At 36.6% G+C, this 18,120-nt stretch overlaps 1 protein-coding gene and 1 long non-coding RNA gene across 2 annotated transcripts in view; one reads left to right on the plus strand and one right to left on the minus strand.

Moving 5' to 3' along the window:
• Positions 1-18,120, plus strand: part of LOC106807999 (putative phosphoenolpyruvate synthase) — an 88,438-nt gene that overhangs the window by 52,083 nt on the left and 18,235 nt on the right. The window contains exons 6-14 of the mRNA XM_014810538.1: positions 7,000-7,119; positions 13,828-13,993; positions 14,191-14,243; positions 14,675-14,802; positions 15,274-15,421; positions 16,696-16,754; positions 16,970-17,085; positions 17,430-17,536; positions 17,935-18,101. Coding sequence (XP_014666024.1) covers positions 7,000-7,119; positions 13,828-13,993; positions 14,191-14,243; positions 14,675-14,802; positions 15,274-15,421; positions 16,696-16,754; positions 16,970-17,085; positions 17,430-17,536; positions 17,935-18,101 — 1,064 coding nt within the window. The remainder of the gene's footprint in view (positions 1-6,999; positions 7,120-13,827; positions 13,994-14,190; positions 14,244-14,674; positions 14,803-15,273; positions 15,422-16,695; positions 16,755-16,969; positions 17,086-17,429; positions 17,537-17,934; positions 18,102-18,120) is intronic.
• On the minus strand, positions 4,360-5,628 carry LOC106808001. Its single transcript, XR_001393739.1, has 3 exons — positions 5,484-5,628; positions 5,127-5,216; positions 4,360-4,491 (listed from the first exon to the last, which is right to left on the minus strand). It is a non-coding gene; the product is annotated as an uncharacterized LOC106808001 (long non-coding RNA).

Here is an 18,120-nt window from a genome sequence, read left to right on the forward strand (position 1 = left end):
CTAGCATAACTGGTCTGATTTTAGGCTCTATTTGCATCAGGTATTAGAATGAACATCTCATGTATATTACATCTTACATAGGTTCACAGTATATTCAATATATATATATATATATATCACTCAAATTCCATCGTTTATGCAGAAGTATATGTATCACAGCCATTCACCTTTTAAATTTTGGCATATATATCAGTGGTGCGTTTAACGGTAACATCCCAGTTGGCCTACTCCAATTTCGTCTACTCTCAGAATGGGCAATATTCCCATTTTGCCTACTCCCATTTCGTCTACTCTCGGAATAGGCTGGATTTTTAGTGTAGACGAATTAGGAGTAGGCAAAACGGTGTAGACCAACTGGGAAATTTGCTATAGACGAAATGCGATCGAGTAGGCCAACCGGGCATAAACAGGTTTAACTACAGGATCTATGGCTGTGTTTACCTAACCTAACTGACTCCTTTAACCAGGCAGTTTCACATAAATATAATAAAATATGACATTTAAATTAGCAGAGATGATTGATGTAAACAGTATGGAAGGTTTTCATTAGCGTCTAAAAAAAATTACTATTTAGCAGTTCAAAGCTGGGTCGAACATTAAAAGAACCAGTGGGAGCCTTGTGAGACTACATTTAAATAAAAGGTTCATATAGGTATGCATATTATACGTGTTTTCATCAACATGAGCTTTGATTACCTAAGGTTCATTAAATTATCCTTGAGTTTTCTACTCCATGGTTCTCTAGCAACTGCATCAGACACTGTCCATGGATCATAGTAATTTTCATAAGAAAACTCTCCAGTAAGAGCTGTCCAACTGCATAACATAGGTAATATCAAGTAATATAATAGCAATGGTGAGAAAACAAAAGAAAAGGATGAGGATATAGTAAATAGGTTGAAGATGGAGGGGATGAATAACTACACATAATCAATATATAAAGGAAAAATCTGAATAAAAATAAAATAATAACACAAGAGTAGAATGCCAATAAGAATAAAAAGCAGTATAACGAGATGAAGAAAAATTATTTCACCTACAAAGCTGGGGGGGGAACAGGTATTTTCGGGATGCGGGATTAGCCATTTTAATTACCTGGAACTGGAATGTCAGATAAATTTTCGCTGATTCGGGAACAGAAGTTCATCGGGGCATGGGAAAGACCCTCTAAAATTGTCTGGGATCTGGGAAAATTGTGTCAATTCGTCGGAATTTCAATTTCTGCGCTAATATTTATTTAAGTTATTAATTTATTTTTATTTTTATTAATTATTCCCAGATATTAATAGTATAGTAAATATTAGTATTTATGTAAGTGTTGAAAACCTAAACTACTGAATTTCCTGAAACATGTCTACATAATTTCTTAGGAACTGGGATTTTATTTTACTGGGAACTGGGATATGGGGTGTTTTTTTGCTGGAAAGTGGAATGTACCCCCCCCCCCCTATACAAAGCAGATGAAGATGTATAATAGTATAGGTAAATTAAAATGTAAAAATATGCTTGTTATTGTTTATATATTAAATCAGAATATCATGAACATATGTATACGTCCACACATGTATATCTCTCAATATGTTTCTGATTATATCTTCCACAAGTGTTTTTCACATACATCTATAGTGTCCAGTGTAGCAACTATTGCTTTGCTGTAAATGAACGGTTGTATAAACGAATTAACCTGCATTTTATGGCATAGTAAAATATTGCATAAAGCCAAGTTAAAGAGATTGTAGATCATAGAGTGAGATTCCATTCTATTGCTAGTAATGGAATATTGCCCTTGCTCACACTACATGTACTGTGCATTTTTTTTAAATGGTACTCAGATATCATATAACACCCTCGTATATTTGACGTTTTGTAAAGATTTTATTGCACTATTAGATCAGAAGTGAATTTAAACAAATGTGGATTTAGTCACTCCTGATTACGTCAGATATCTATATGAGATCTAATGCGTAATGCAATATACATACGTAAAAGCAAACTTTACATGCACCAACTTTCCTTCATCATCTGCGTTCCATTCGCTCCTCTCACCTTCCCTAGTAAGCAACATTATTATTATTATTATTATTATTATTATTATTATTATTATATATCTAATACATATTTGTGGAAGTTTCTCTGTTCGTCTGTTCTCAATTCAAATCAATATCGGCCACTCTATATATGTCCAAGGATGGCCATTATATAATGTAACTTAATTTGGATACATTGACATGGGCCACATTGGATTTGACCTCCGAGAGCCATCTGACATTGTAAAACGAAAAAAATTATGAAAAAATCATGCCCCTGCAGCAGCGTTAAATCACAACACACCCTGTAGCAGCGGTAAATAAACCGGCCCATGAGGACGGATTCACTTTGCACTGACTTGCATGACTGTACAATGCGCGAAAAATTGAGTTACAATACATGCATTATGTTATAATGCGCAATGTCATTGTCGTAACAACATTCACCTTGCACCGACTTGAAACAGTGTGTAAGGCTATAGCACTATAGACTATAGAGTGTGATAGATAGATCGATGATCGATGGACAGGTGGACAGATGGACAGACAGACAGACAGACAGACAGACAGACAGACAGATAGACAGACAGACAGATAGATAGACAGACAGATAGACAGACAGACAGACAGACAGACAGACAGACAGACAGACAGATAAAAATAGATAGATATATAGATAAAGATAGATAGATAGATAGTTAGATAGATAGATAGATAGATAGAGGTGGGTGGTTGATGGATGGGATGGATGGGATGGATGGGATGGATAGATAGATAGATAGATTATAGGATAGATAGGATAGATAGGAAGATAGGATAGATAAGATAGATAGATAGATAGATAGATAGATAGATAGATAGATCGATAGCTAGCTAGCTAGATAGATAGATACATAGATAGATAGATAGGTACGTACGGAGGTAGGTAGGTAGATAGGTAGGTAGGTAGATAGATAGATAGATAGATAGATAGATAGATAGATGGATAGATAGATAGATAGATAGATAGATAGGTACGTACGGAGGTAGGTAGGTAGATAGGTAGGTAGATAGATAGATAGATAGATAGATAGATAGATAGATATATAGATAGATACATAGATAGATAGATAGGTACGTACGGAGGTAGGTAGGTAGATAGGTAGGTAGATAGATAGATAGATAGATAGATAGATAGATAGATAGATAGATAGATCGATAGCTAGCTAGCTAGCTAGATAGATAGATAGATACATAGATAGATAGATAGGTACGTACGGAGGTAGGTAGGTAGATAGATAGATAGATAGATAGATAGATAGATAGATAGATAGATAGATAGATAGATAGATAGATGTATTTTTGGGTATTTTTCTTTCAACCAAGTGGTCACCACCTGAGCGCTTTATTTCCCGGGTAACGCCGGGTGTCCTGCTAGTATATATATATATATATATATATATAGATATCAGAAGTAGATAATAGAGAAGGAGTGTGACTTCAATAAACGAAAGAAAATACGTCATTTACTACCTTAGAATACCTACGATTTACTACACGTAACTCAACCAACTTGAGCTCAAATCGTACACAGTACATTCGCCTAGCATCGTGCGAAATCGTTTTCTCGTATACACCGCAATCCGGAGATACAGACTAAAACGTACAACACGATTCTCCATTCTGTTGCAAGCCAACCGAATGTATAAACCGCCTAACTTGAAACAAAAGGCCAGCTAGGTCAAAGATTAGCTCGCCGAGTGTTGCGTCGATATCCAATCTCCCAGCGAGCCACACCGCATCGCTAGGGCGCAGTGCGCAAGAGTTGTTAGTAGCTGCCTTTTGTTTCAAGTTAGGCGGTTTATACATTCGGTTTGCTGGCAACAGAATAGAGAATCGTGTCGTACGTTTTAATCTGTATCTCCGGATTGCGGGTGTATACGAGGAAACGATTTCGCACGATACTAGGCGAATGTACTGTGTACGATTTGAGCTCAAGTTGGTTGAGTTACGTGTAGTAAATCGTAGGTATTCTAAGGCTAGTATATGACGAATTTCCCTTATTTATTAAAGTCACACTCCTTCCCTATTATCTACTTCTGATATATATGCATACATATTGGCCTGCTATAAATCAACCTTGTCCCGTGAGCAGTACTGCTACATAGTATAAGTGACGTCCACTAGGATGTGTGGCAAAACATTGTGTCTAATGCAAATTGGAGCGTAATATAAGCCGCAAAATAAGGTAAATGCTGGAAATATCGCCATTGGATACATGTTACCTATGATAGGATACAGCCAATGTTAACCACATACCTAAGCAGGCCATTAATGTTACCCTCCACTTCAGCAGGGGTTTAAGCACTTCAAGTTGCAATCCTCCGGCAGTAAAGCTTTCCCCGTCACAGTTGTACACCCTGGTGTCAGGGAAGCTAGGAAAATGGTAGTATTGGCCATCACCTAGCTTCAACATCAGCCATACCTACAGCAGGAATCACTAATTAGTCAAACCGGATTACCACACATCTGCAGATATTATTTTCACATTATATTTTAAAACAGTGCTTGTTAATTAGCTGTGCTAAAACTATAAGAACATATCCTATTCGATTACTTTAGAAAATTGTGGATGAATTAACATGCATGAGCTTATAAAAATTTAATCATGAAGTGTAGCATTCCTCATTTCAAAACTGCATACACGGATTTGTTGTTTTATACTGTTAGATGTGCAGACATATAATCAGCATCTTGCCTCATGCATCATGCTTGCCAAGGCGAAATATAATTCGGCCTGTATTCTTTGAGCAAATGCACTAATAAATATCAAAAAATTTCATCGCACGCATGCATGCACGCATACACACATCTAAACAACTTACTACAATGTATAAATATTACAATTATAAATATCTATGCTGATACCAATAACAGCAATTTTAATGAGAATTGTAATGGCACATATTTCACCAGATAGGACTTCTAACCCTGTTAGCAAATATAGAGGATTTTGGACTGGTACAGTGATACAGGTCAATTTATGGAATTTCATAATCACGTATCAATATATATATTAAAATAATCAATATACACAATCTCACAAAACCTATATTATACCTCAGCAGTTCTGTCTGGTAGCCGTGTAATACGTGTAACCAGTCGGTTGCCATGCCTGTCCACTCCACCAATATACATGGAATCAAACGCCTGCAGTAAATTAAAACAACGATTTTTATTTTACAAAAAAATATTCACACCACAACAGCATCAACAACATCATCATCATCATCATCATCATCATTACTGACAACAACTACAGCAGCAGCTGCAGCAGTAGCAACAACAACAGTGAAAACACCTCGTTCCACACACCAATTAAGTCATAGCTAGATCACGATGAAAAACACGAAGCAATTTGCACTTATAATATACATAATACATAAATTATGGTGATACAGTAATATAGTATCATACATTTGGATGATCTGGAAGAGACTGTGGTTGCTCCAATCCTGCACAGCCATGTTTAACCTCGAATAATAAACAATCTCCACCTTCTGGTATCTTAGAAGTTTTCCTCCACTGTTGTACACGGCAGTAAATGTACACGATAGCACGCTTTAGTGAATACCACTTCCCTATAAATGAATTTACAGTAGTATTAGTGCAATATTTCGTTTTTGTACAAACGACTACAATAATTAATGTTGAAACTGTAGTATGCAACAAATCAATTCATACGGCAAGAGGTCAACATGTACAAAACATTTACAACATTAAACCTATTTGTCTTACCTGGTTGTGGCATATTTCCGCTGATTGGAAGTGGATTATGGCGGTAAAACAGACAGTATATGATATAGGCAGCGGCAAGTGTGAGCAGTACGGTAAAAACCATGCTAACGTTTCACTTAGGCTAGCTAGACAACCAGACTGAACCAGAACGAGTCAAAGATTACAATCAAATCGACACCTTTATGTTGTATCTCAGATCAAAAACTACATGTGAAGGACAAGCAGACCCTTGCGTGCTCCTCTAGTATCATGCCACTTGCACATTGTACCTAATATGCGGTCTTATCACTATTGCCATAATAGGGGAATCATTGTACAAACTTTCTCGTGCCATTATCCCCAATAATCTGCGATAATAGATACACGCGAGACATGAAAACAGGCCGAATACTTGTGAGTTGAGGGTAAGTGCGGGTAAGCACGAGTAAACAGCTGTAAATACATAATACATTATGGTAGCGACTGTGGTGTGTTGTTGACTGCTGTAGAGTTACGATGAAAGAGAAGTGCAAATGGAGAAGGGGGAAGGTAGAGAAGGGATGAGGCAGACAGTGGAAGCGGGACGGGGGGAAATGTAGAGGGGGAGTAGATCAGCTAGAATGGGTAGGGTGAGGAGAAGAGGGGTAGGTGGTAGATGGAAAAGGGAGTAGATCAGCTAGAATGGGTAGGGTGAGAGAAAAGGTGTAGGTGTAGAGGGAAAAGTGGAGTAGATCAGCTGGAATGGGTAGGGTGAGGAGAAAAGGGGTAGGTGGTAGAGGAAAAGGCGAGTAGGACATGATAGGTACGGTGGGTAGCCGACGAATTGACACAATTTTCCCAGATCCCAGACAATTTTAGAGGGTCTTTCCCATGCCCCGATGAACTTCTGTTCCCGAATCACGGAAAATTTATCTGACATTTCCCAGTTCCCAGGTAATTAAAATGGCTAATCCCGCATCCCGAAAATACCTGTTCCCCCCCCCCGCTTTGTAGGTGAAATAATTTTTCTTCATCTCGTTATACTGCTTTTTATTCTTATTGGCATTCTTACTCTTGTGTTATTATTCTTATTTTTATTCAGATTTTCCTTTATATATTGATTATGTGTAGTTTAATTCATCCCCTTCATCTTCAACCTATTTACTATATCCTCATCCTTTTCTTTTGTTTTCTCACCATTGCTATTATATTACTTGATATTACCTATGTTATGCAGTTGGACAGCTCTTACTGGAGAGTTTTCTTATGAAAATTACTATGATCCATGGACAGTGTCTGATGCAGTTGCTAGAGAACCATGGAGTAGAAAACTCAAGGATAATTTAATGAACCTTAGGTAATCAAAAGCTCATGTTGATGAAAACACGTATAATATGCATACCTATATGAACCTTTTATTTAAATGTAGTCTCACAAGGCTCCCACTGGTTCTTTTAATGTTCGAACCCAGCTTTGAACTGCTAAAGTAATTTTTTAGACGCTAATGAAAACCTTCCATACTGTTTACATCAATCATCTCTGCTAATTTAAATGTCATATTTTATTATATTTATGTGAAACTGCCTGGTTAAGGAGTCAGTTTAGAGTTAGGTTAAACACAGCCATAGATCCTGTAGTTAAACCTGTTTATGCCCGGTTGGCCTACTCGATCCCATTTCGTCTATAGCAAAATTCCCAGTTGGTCTACACCCGTTTTGCCTACTCCATCCCGCTTCCACTGTCTGCCTCATCCCTTCTCTACCTTCCCCCTTCTCCATTTGCACTTCTCTTTCATCGTAACTCTACAGCAGTCAACAACACACCACAGTCGCTACCATAATGTATTATGTATTTACAGCTGTTTACTCGTGCTTACCCTCAACTCACAAGTATTCGGCCTGTTTTCATGTCTCGCGTGTATCTATTATCGCAGATTATTGGGGATAATGGCACGAGAAAGTTTGTACAATGATTCCCCTATTATGGCAATAGTGATAAGACCGCATATTAGGTACAATGTGCAAGTGGCATGATACTAGAGGAGCACGCAAGGGTCTGCTTGTCCTTCACATGTTTTTGATCTGAGATACAACATAAAGGTGTCGATTTGATGTAATCTTTTGACTCGGTTCTGGTTCAGTCTGGTTGTCTAGCTAGCCTAAGTGAAACGTTAGCATGGTTTTACAGGTACTGCTCACACTTGCCGCTGCCTATATCATATACTGTCTGTTTTACCGCCATAATCCACTTCCAATCAGCGGGAAATATGCACAACCAGGTAAGACAAATAGGTTTAATGTTGTAAATGTTTTGTACATGTTGACCTCTTGCCGTATGAATTGATTTGTTGCATACTACAGTTTCAACATTAATTATTGTAGTCGTTTGTACAAAAACGAAATATTGCACTAATACTACTGTAAATTCATTTATAGGGAAGTGGTATTCACTAAAGCGTGCTATCGTGTACATTTACTGCCGTGTACAACAGTGGAGGAAAACTTCTAAGATACCAGAAGGTGGAGATTGTTTATTATTCGAGGTTAAACATGGCTGTGCAGGATTGGAGCAACCACAGTCTCTTCCAGATCATCCAAATGTATGATACTATATTACTGTATCACCATAATTATATGTATTATGTATATTATAAGTGCATAATTGCTTCGTGTTTTTCATCGTGATCTAGCTATGACTTAATTGGTGTGTGGAACGAGGTGTTTTCACTGTTGTTGTTGCTACTGCTGCAGCTGCTGCTGTAGTTGTTGTCAGTAATGATGATGATGATGATGATGATGTTGTTGATGCTGTTGGTGGTGTGAATATTTTTTTGTAAAATAAAAATCGTTGTTTTAATTTACTGCAGGCGTTTGATTCCATGTATATTGGTGGAGTGGACAGGCATGGCAACCGACTGGTTACACGTATTACACGGCTACCAGACAGAACTGCTGAGGTATAATATAGGTTTTGTGAGATTGTGTATATTGATTATTTTAATATATATATTGATACGTGATTATGAAATTCCATAATTGACCTGTATCACTGTACCAGTCCAAAATCCTCTATATTTGCTAACAGGGTTAGAAGTCCTATCTGGTGAAATGTGCCATTACAATTCCCATTAAAATTGCTGTTCTTGGTATCAGCATAGATATTTATAATTGTAATATTTATACATTGTAGTAAGTTGTTTAGATGTGTGTATGCGTGCATGCATGCGTGCGATGAAATTTTTTGATATTTATTAGTGCATTTGCTCAAAGAATACAGGCCGAATTATATTTCGCCTTGGCAAGCATGATGCATGAGGCAAGATGCTGATTATATGTCTGCACATCTAACAGTATAAAACAACAAATCCGTGTATGCAGTTTTGAAATGAGGAATGCTACACTTTTATAAGCTCATGCATGTTAATTCATACACAATTTTCTAAAGTAATTGAATAGGATATGTTCTTATAGTTTTAGCACAGCAAATTAACAAGCACTATGTGAAAATAATATCTGCAGATGTGTGGTAATCCGGTTTGACTAATTAGTGATTCCTGCTGTAGGTATGGCTGATGTTGAAGCTAGGTGATGGCCAATACTACCATTTTCCTAGCTTCCCTGACACCAGGGTATACAACTGTGACGGGGAAAGCTTTACTGCCGGAGGATTGCAACTTGAAGTGCTTAAACCCCTGCTGAAGTGGAGGGTAACATTTAATGGCCTGCTTAGGTATGTGGTTACATTGGCTGTATCCTATCATAGGTAACATGTATCCAATGGCGATATTTCCAGCATTTACCTTATTTTGCGGCTTATATTACGCTCCAATTTGCATTAGACACAATGTTTTGCCACACATCCTAGTGGACGTCACTTATACTATGTAGCAGTACTGCTCACGGGACAAGGGCATTTATAGCAGGCCAATATGTATGCATATATATCAGAAGTAGATAATAGGAAGGAGTGTGACTTTATAAATAAGGGAAATTCGTCATATACTAGCCTTAGAAATACTACGATTTACTACACGTAACTCAACCAACTTGAGCTCAAATCGTACACGTACATTCGCCTAGTATCGTGCGAAATCGTTTCCTCGTATACACCCGCAATCCGGAGATACAGATTAAAACGTACGACACGATTCTCCATTCTGTTGCAGCAAAACCGAATGTATAAACCGCCTAACTTGAAACAAAAGGCAGCTACTAACAACTCTTGCGCACTTGCGCCCTCAGCGATGCGGTGTGGCTCGCTGGGAGATTGGATATCGACGCAACACTCGGCGAGCTAATCTTTGACCTAGCTGCCTTTTGTTTCAAGTTAGGCGGTTTATACATTCGGTTTGCTTGCAACAGAATGGAGAATCGTGTTGTACGTTTTAGTCTGTATCTCCGGATTGCGGGTGTATACGAGAACGATTTCGCACGATGCTAGGCGAATGTACTGTGTACGATTTGAGCTCAAGTTGGTTGAGTTACGTGTAGTAAATCGTAGGTATTCTAAGGCTAGTAAATGACGTATTTTCTTTCGTTTATTGAAGTCACACTCCTTCTCTATTATCTACTTCTGATATCTATATAATAATAATATATATATATATACTAGCAGGACACCCGGCGTTACCGCGGAAATAAAGCGCTCAGGTGGTGACCACTTGGTTGAAAGAAAAATACCCAAAAATACATCTATCTATCTATCTATCTATCTATCTATCTATCTAATCTATCTATCTATCTAATCTATCTATCTACCTACCTACCTCCGTACGTACCTATCTATCTATCTATGTATCTATCTATCTATCTAGCAGCTAGCTAGCTATCGATCTATCTATCTATCTATCTATCTATCTATCTATCTATCTATCTATCTACCTACCTATCTACCTCCTACCTCCGTACGGTACCTATCTATCTATCTATGTATCTATCTATATATCTATCTATCTATCTATCTATCTATCTATCTATCTACCTACCTATCTACCTACCTACCTCCGTACGTACCTATCTATCTATCTATCTATCTATCATCCATCTATCTATCTATCTATCTATCTATCTATCTATCTACCTAATACCTATCTACCTACCTACCTCCGTACGTACCTATCTATCTATCTATGTATCTATCTATCTAGCTAGCTAGCTATCGATCTATCTATCTATCTATCTATCTATCTATCTATCTATCTTATCTATCCTATCTATCCTATCTATCCTATCTATCCTATCAATCTATCTATCTATCTATCCATCCCATCCATCCCATCCATCCCATCCATCAAACCACCCACTCTATCTATCTATCTATCTATCTAACTATCTATCTATCTATCTATCTATCTATCTATCTATCTATTATATCTATCTGTCTGTCTGTCTGTCTGTCTGTCTGTCTGTCTGTCTGTCTATCTGTCTGTCTATCTATCTGTCTGTCTGTCTATCTGTCTGTCTGTCGTCTGTCTGTCTGTCTGTCTGTCCATCTGTCCACCTGTCCATGATCCATCGATCTATCTATCACACTCTATAGTCTATAGTGCTATAGCCTTACACACTGTTTCAAGTCGGTGCAAGGTGAATGTTGTTACGACAATGACATTGCCGCATTATAACATAATGCATGTATTGTAACTCAATTTTCGCGCATTGTACAGTCATGCAAGTCAGTGCAAAGTGAATCCCGTCCTCATGGGCCGGTTTATTTACCGCTGCTACAGGGTGTGTTGATTTAACGCTGCTGCAGGGGCATGATTTTTTCATAATTTTTTCGTTTACAATGTCAGATGCTCTCGGAGGTCAAATCCAATGTGCCCATGTTCCAATGTATCCAAATTAAGTTACATTATATAATGGCCATCCTTGGACATATATAGAGTGGCCGATATTGATTTGAATTGAGAACAGACGAACAGAGAAACTTCACAAATATGTATTAGATATATATAATAATAATAATAATAATAATAATAATAATATAATGTTGCTTACTAGGGAAGGTGAGAGGAGCGAATGGAACGCAGATGATGAAGAAAGTTGGTGCATGTAAAGTTTGCTTTTACGTATGTATATTGCATTAGCATTAGATCTCATATAGATATCTGACGTAATCAGGAGTGACTAAATCCACATTTGTTTAAATTCACTTTCTGATCTAATAGTGCAATAAAATCTTTACAAACGTCAAATATACGAGGGTGTTATATGATATCTGAGTACCATTTAAAAAAATGCACAGTACATGTAGTGTGAGCAAGGGCAATATTCATTACTAGCAATAGAATGGAATCTCATCTATGATCTACAATCTCTTTAACCTTGGCTTTATGCACATTTTTACTATGCCATAAAATGCAGGTTAATTCGTTTATACAAACCGTCATTTACAGCAAAGCAATAGTTGCTACACTGGACACTATTGAATGTATGGTGAAAAACACTTGTGGAAGATTAATCATGAACATATTGAGAGATATACATGTGTGGACGTATACATATGTTCATGATATTCTGATTTAATATATAAACAATAACAAGCATATTTTTACATTTTTATTTACTATACTATTATACATCTTCATCTGCTTTGTATAGGGGGGGGGGGGTACATTCCCACTTTCCAGCAAAAACACACCCCATATCCAGTTCCCAGTAAAATAAAATCCCAGTTCCTAAGAAATTATGTAGACATGTTTCAGGAAATCAGTAGTTTAGGTTTTCAAACACTACATAAATACTAATATTTTACATTCTATTAATATCTGGGAATAATTAATAAAAATAAAAAATAAATTAATAACTTAAATAAATATTTAGCGGCAGAAATTGAAATTCCGACGAATTGACACAATTTTTCCAGATCCCAGACAATTTTAGAGGTCTTTCCATGCCCGATGAACTTCTGTTCCCGAATCACGGAATTTATCTGACATTTCCCAGTTCCCAGGTATTAAAATGGCTAATCCGCATCCCGAAAATACCTGTTCCCCCCCCCCGCTTTGTAGGTGAAATAATTTTTCTTCATCTCGTTATACTGCTTTTTATTCTTATTGCATTCTACTCTTGTGTTATTATTCTTATTTTTTATTCAGATTTTTCCTTTATATATTGATTATGTGTAGTTTAATTCATCCCCTTCATCTTCAACCTATTTACTATATTCTCATCCTTTCTTTTGTTTTCTCACCATTGCTATTATATTACTTGATATTACCTATGTTATGCAGTTGGAAGCTCTTACTGGAGAGTTTTCTTATGAAAATTACTATGATCCATGGACAGTGTCTGATGCAGTTGCTAGAGAACATGAGTAGAAAACTCAAGGATAATTTATGAACCTTAGGTAATCAAAGCTCATGTTGATGAAAACACGTATAATATGCTCATACCTATATGAACCTTTTATTATAATGTAGTCTCACAAGGCTCCCACTGGTTCTTTTAATGTTCGAACCCAGCTTTGAACTGCTAAAGTAATTTTTTAGACGCTAATGAAAACCTTCCATACTGTTTACATCAATCATCTCTGCTAATTTAAATGTCATATTTATTATTATTTATGTGAAACTGCCTGGTTAAGGAGTCAGTTTAAGGTTAGGTTAACACAGCCATATGATCCTGTAGTTAAACCTGTTTATGCCCGGTTGGCCTACTCGATCCCATTTCGTCTATAGCAAAATTCCCAGTTGGTCTACACCCGTTTTGCCTACTCCTAATTCGTCTACACTAAAAATCCAGCCTATTCCGAGAGTAGACGAAATGGGAGTAGGCAAAATGGGAATATTGCCCATTCTGAGAGTAGACGAAATTGGAGTAGGCCAACTGGGATGTTACCGTTAAACCGACACTGATATATATGTCAAAATTTACAAAGGTGAATGGCTGTGATACATATACTTCTGCATAAACGATGGAATTTGAGTGATATATATATATATATATATTGAATATACTGTGAACCTATGTAAGATGTAATATACATGAGATGTTCATTCTAATACCTGATGGCAAATAGAGCCTAAAATCAGACCAGTTATGCTAGTGCTTGCTTACCACTGCAGTAAGAAGAATAAGAGGTATGAGGTATGTGGACAGCTGTATGGTAAACTAACTGTGGAAGGTGAGGCAGAGAGGACACTATTACTGAGAGGAGTAAGGGAACATTCCTTCGGTATTCGGGACTGGAAGACGTACAACAGATACATTTCTAACTGGGGACATTTGAAGGTGAGTGGTTTAAAGGGTACCTAATCTAAACGTACACATAAACTCACATGCACTGCCAGTACTGTGTAAAATTCATAGTGGTTTTAATATATCTGTCTTAGATCAAAGAAGAGTCATCAGTAATGATTGATCCATTCCATGACCTAAATCCGTAACACACTTCTAAACAGAATAATATTTGTAACCTTGTTTTTCAGGATGGGACTTTGTATTCAATTTCGGCCAAGAGTATGTATGGCGTTTTGAGTCAGTAAGTATAAAATATTCTTCTTTACATACTATACCATGACAGAGGCATTTGAAAGGGACAGCAGAGGCATTTGGAAGGGACTGCAGATGCCTCATGTTCCTTAAGATATTCCTTGTGTAACTTGAGTTTGATAGAATAAAATATATAGTTAGTATATTAGTACATTTATATATTTAAATGAACGGAAACGTTCGTTTTAGGAGAATGAATACATGTATATATAAATGGTATTGATTATTGCTGTTCCTTGCAGTGGACGGGCAAATCGTGTTATAGCTCCCTGTCGGTTTACACATTCCAAGCAGGCCCACGTCAATCAGTGGTGGTTGCATGGGCTTCTAGCACAAACTGAAAGTGCCTGAAGGCACCTAAAATTCTATTTCCCCATCTTTTTTTATAATTACATTAATTCTCACTTTTTTCTGCTTCAGCATTGTCAGCGGATACATAGTCCTGCCAAGTGGGCAACGTTGTGTGCTGAAGTCAACCGACCTGCACTTGTCACGACTCGGGGAGTTTACACAGCCTCCTGATAAGTTTGACTTCAACGTTCTTGCAGGTAACCTTTATCTATAGTTAACTATCTTAGTAATTATTACTAAGATACTTATGCAACGAAAAATTTACAGATGCCTTGCTACATAATTAATGCAATTAATTTGTAATAGATTAGCATAATATATATAGCACAGCAAAACACATATAAATAATATATTTATCTGCAATCAAAATAATAATTTAAATAAATGTTATAGCCTTGTAGGGGATTGTAAATTAATTCTATTTAGTGGGTAAAAAACATGAATTGAATATAGACCCAAGTAATTTGTGTTAACCTGTCATACATTTATATGCAGGTATAAATGCCCAATCTTTAAATAATAGGCTTTTGCCAGATTTTACGTTTAACAGCACGATTCAAGTGGAAAAGCACATTTACTTATACTAGCACATCTTTAGTGCACATATTCTCAGAAGGTATTCAACAGAATTTGAAAAATAATGGCGTTCTGAATTATTTCACATCTAGGCCATTTCGAGTGCACAATTACAACAGAAAAAAAGCTGGAGCAGATTCTCTACGTAGGAGAGAGATGGAGTGCCAAGATTCATGAACAGTTAACTGATGTAACAATAAATGGAGTCAATGGCTGGGGAGTCACAGAGTACATGTACAGGTACAAGTGCATTTCAATAAACAATTGGCTAGCATTCATTTATTGAATGGTTTTCGACAAATTTTTCGCTTGTAGCTTTTAGAATGGCAAGTGTGTCTGTATGCCTGCCCATCCGTCCGTCAACAATCTGGGCTCAAATCCTGACATACATACGGTCTTGAAAGTTAGGATGTAAAAGAGTAACCCAAAACGAAATTTGGAGGTAGATTTTGCGATCAAGGGTCAAGGGTCAAGAGGTGTGAAGGAATGAGGACTATTCCCCTTCAACTTAAGTTATATAGGACCAGCATTGAGAAAGCACATAATTGTGGCATACGTATAAATGGAATGACCTATGCTCTATATTTGGTATACAGAGACATAGAAAGAGTCATAACCCTAGACAAAATTAGGGTCACTGGTCAAAGGAGATTGAAGCAAAGTGTTCTGGTGGATATAACAAAAACCATTTGGTTTCAGTGTTAACCTACCCCTTTCATGAATCATGACTATTGAAAGGACCATGAAATGCACTTTCCATTGTTGTGCAAAGAGTATAGCTATCTGGTGGTATCTATCTATTTTATTCTGCCCTGAACTTTGTAGATGTCATAGCACCCAGTGTGTATCCTGTTTTTGCAATGCCGATGTGCTGCCTGGATTAATTTGTTTGGAATTATCTGGGCAAGTGTGGGCTGGCAAGTGCCTCTGATACTCAGCCCATATATACCACTCTTTGGTTAATACATAGCCATTCTTTGCATTTCGAACAATATCTATTTCACCCCTCTGTTTTGTGTCTAATCAGACTGGATTAGTATAACATTTTGAAACCTATAGACTTCACAAAAGCACAATGACGAGTGATGAGCAAGGCCATATTTAATATAGCTTACATCTTGCGACAGTTCTCATTGTAATAACTTATTTTACGGAAATATACAATCGTCGCTATGTTCAATATTAAATACCATCTATTGCTTCCTACTCTCAATTGCCTGCGCATTTGTCTCCTCTTCTGCCTCCACCACAGACAGACTTGAGATTAGCACTGTCTTTCTGCAGCACTAGTATTGAATAGTTATGTTTCTCTGGTCATGCACGAAACAGTTATTAGAAATCTATCAGTGAGACAAAATGACAAAAAACAGTGTATCCATTCACAAAATAGCTGCTTTTCAATGAACATGTTTCCTGAATCTGTTACAGCAATGCTGCATTAACCTTCACACCTAACTGATGTCAAGACTCATGTCTGAAAAGCAAGGTCACCTTTGCACCATTTTCTGTTGCAGATATAGAGAATCATGTCCAGTACCTATTCAGAAATCGGCTTCATTGCCAGTGGAACCAGGTAATTGTACAGGTTATGAAATTTATAAATGAATTGAATGACTCTTATTGCAGTTACCAGTGTATTTTTTATCTACAGAATACTGGATCTCCACAGTCATGATAAAAATCATTGGCTGTAACTACAGTATTCTTTTGTCAATGTGCAGAATATTTTTATACTAATTAAGATATTGTATGTAGGTAATATGTGATTTTTAAATTCACTTATGACAGAGATTAAAAATCCAGATGCTTTGGTACTACCATTTAGCAATATCACATGCACTGCATCCCAAATAGTTGGAGGCAAAGGAGCACAGCTTGCTTTACTAACCCAGCTTCCTAGCAAGGTTTGTATATAAGTTATACATTGTATCAGAAGTCAAGAATAATCACGATCGACTGTTTCGTAGTTTTACATTGTTTAAAAAAATGCAATAAATCTTAGACATTGTGAGCATCATCAACATATTCTAATATTAAGAAAGATGTGACACCATGAATATAAATATTTTTCATTTATGTGTGTTCATGGTAATTCAAGCATTGATATAAACTATCGGAAATGAAAATCGTTCTACTTCTGGTGAGGCCATTTAAATAATGGAAAATTCAAGTTCATGCTTTACTTTGTAAAGATTTGTGATGAGTATTTGTTATAACATCAAATTGCCAAGTCTTTTTGATGCAACAGTTTCAGGTTCCAAATGGTTTTTGCATAACTGTAGCTGCTTACAGACATCACCTGAACAGTAACAAGCAGCTTAAAGATCTTATCCAAGAGCTTCAAGATGTGTCTTCGTAAGAATTGGATGTTATTTTTACCATGGCTATAGTATTACTTATTTCACAATTAAATTAGATTTGATGTCTGTAAGTCGGCTATGAAATCAGTTTATTGCTATCGGTTGCTTTATTATTGTTCCCAAAATACTGATATTATGTGCCGAACATACACTGAAAGATACCAATCTGAACTGATCTTTTTCTGATCCTTTTTTGTCCAATCACTGTGAAAAAATAATACAACAAATAATTGTCCAATACCATGCAAATTCATCCAAGTCCAATGACTGTTTATGTTTATTGTTAAATTTCAATCATGTCTGTGGGTATTTATTATACATTGCTTTAATGTAAATCTCGTGATAATAAGCTCATTTTAAATATAATTATAATTTAGGAATGTTGTGTTTCAGAGAAAGAAAGCCAGGTGATCTACATGAAATATCAAAATTACTTGTGGAAAACTTCACAAAAACGAAGCTTAGTCAACATTTGGTGACGACAATTCTGGAACAATTGACACAAATGTTTGGGGATATGTGGGAGAAAAAAGCATATGCTGTGCGCTCATCGGCAATCGGTAAGTTCAATAGAAAACT

This window comes from Priapulus caudatus, unplaced genomic scaffold (assembly GCF_000485595.1).
Source record: "Priapulus caudatus unplaced genomic scaffold, Priapulus_caudatus-5.0.1 Scaffold247, whole genome shotgun sequence".
Classification (NCBI taxonomy): Eukaryota; Metazoa; Priapulida; class Priapulimorpha; order Priapulimorphida; family Priapulidae; genus Priapulus; species Priapulus caudatus.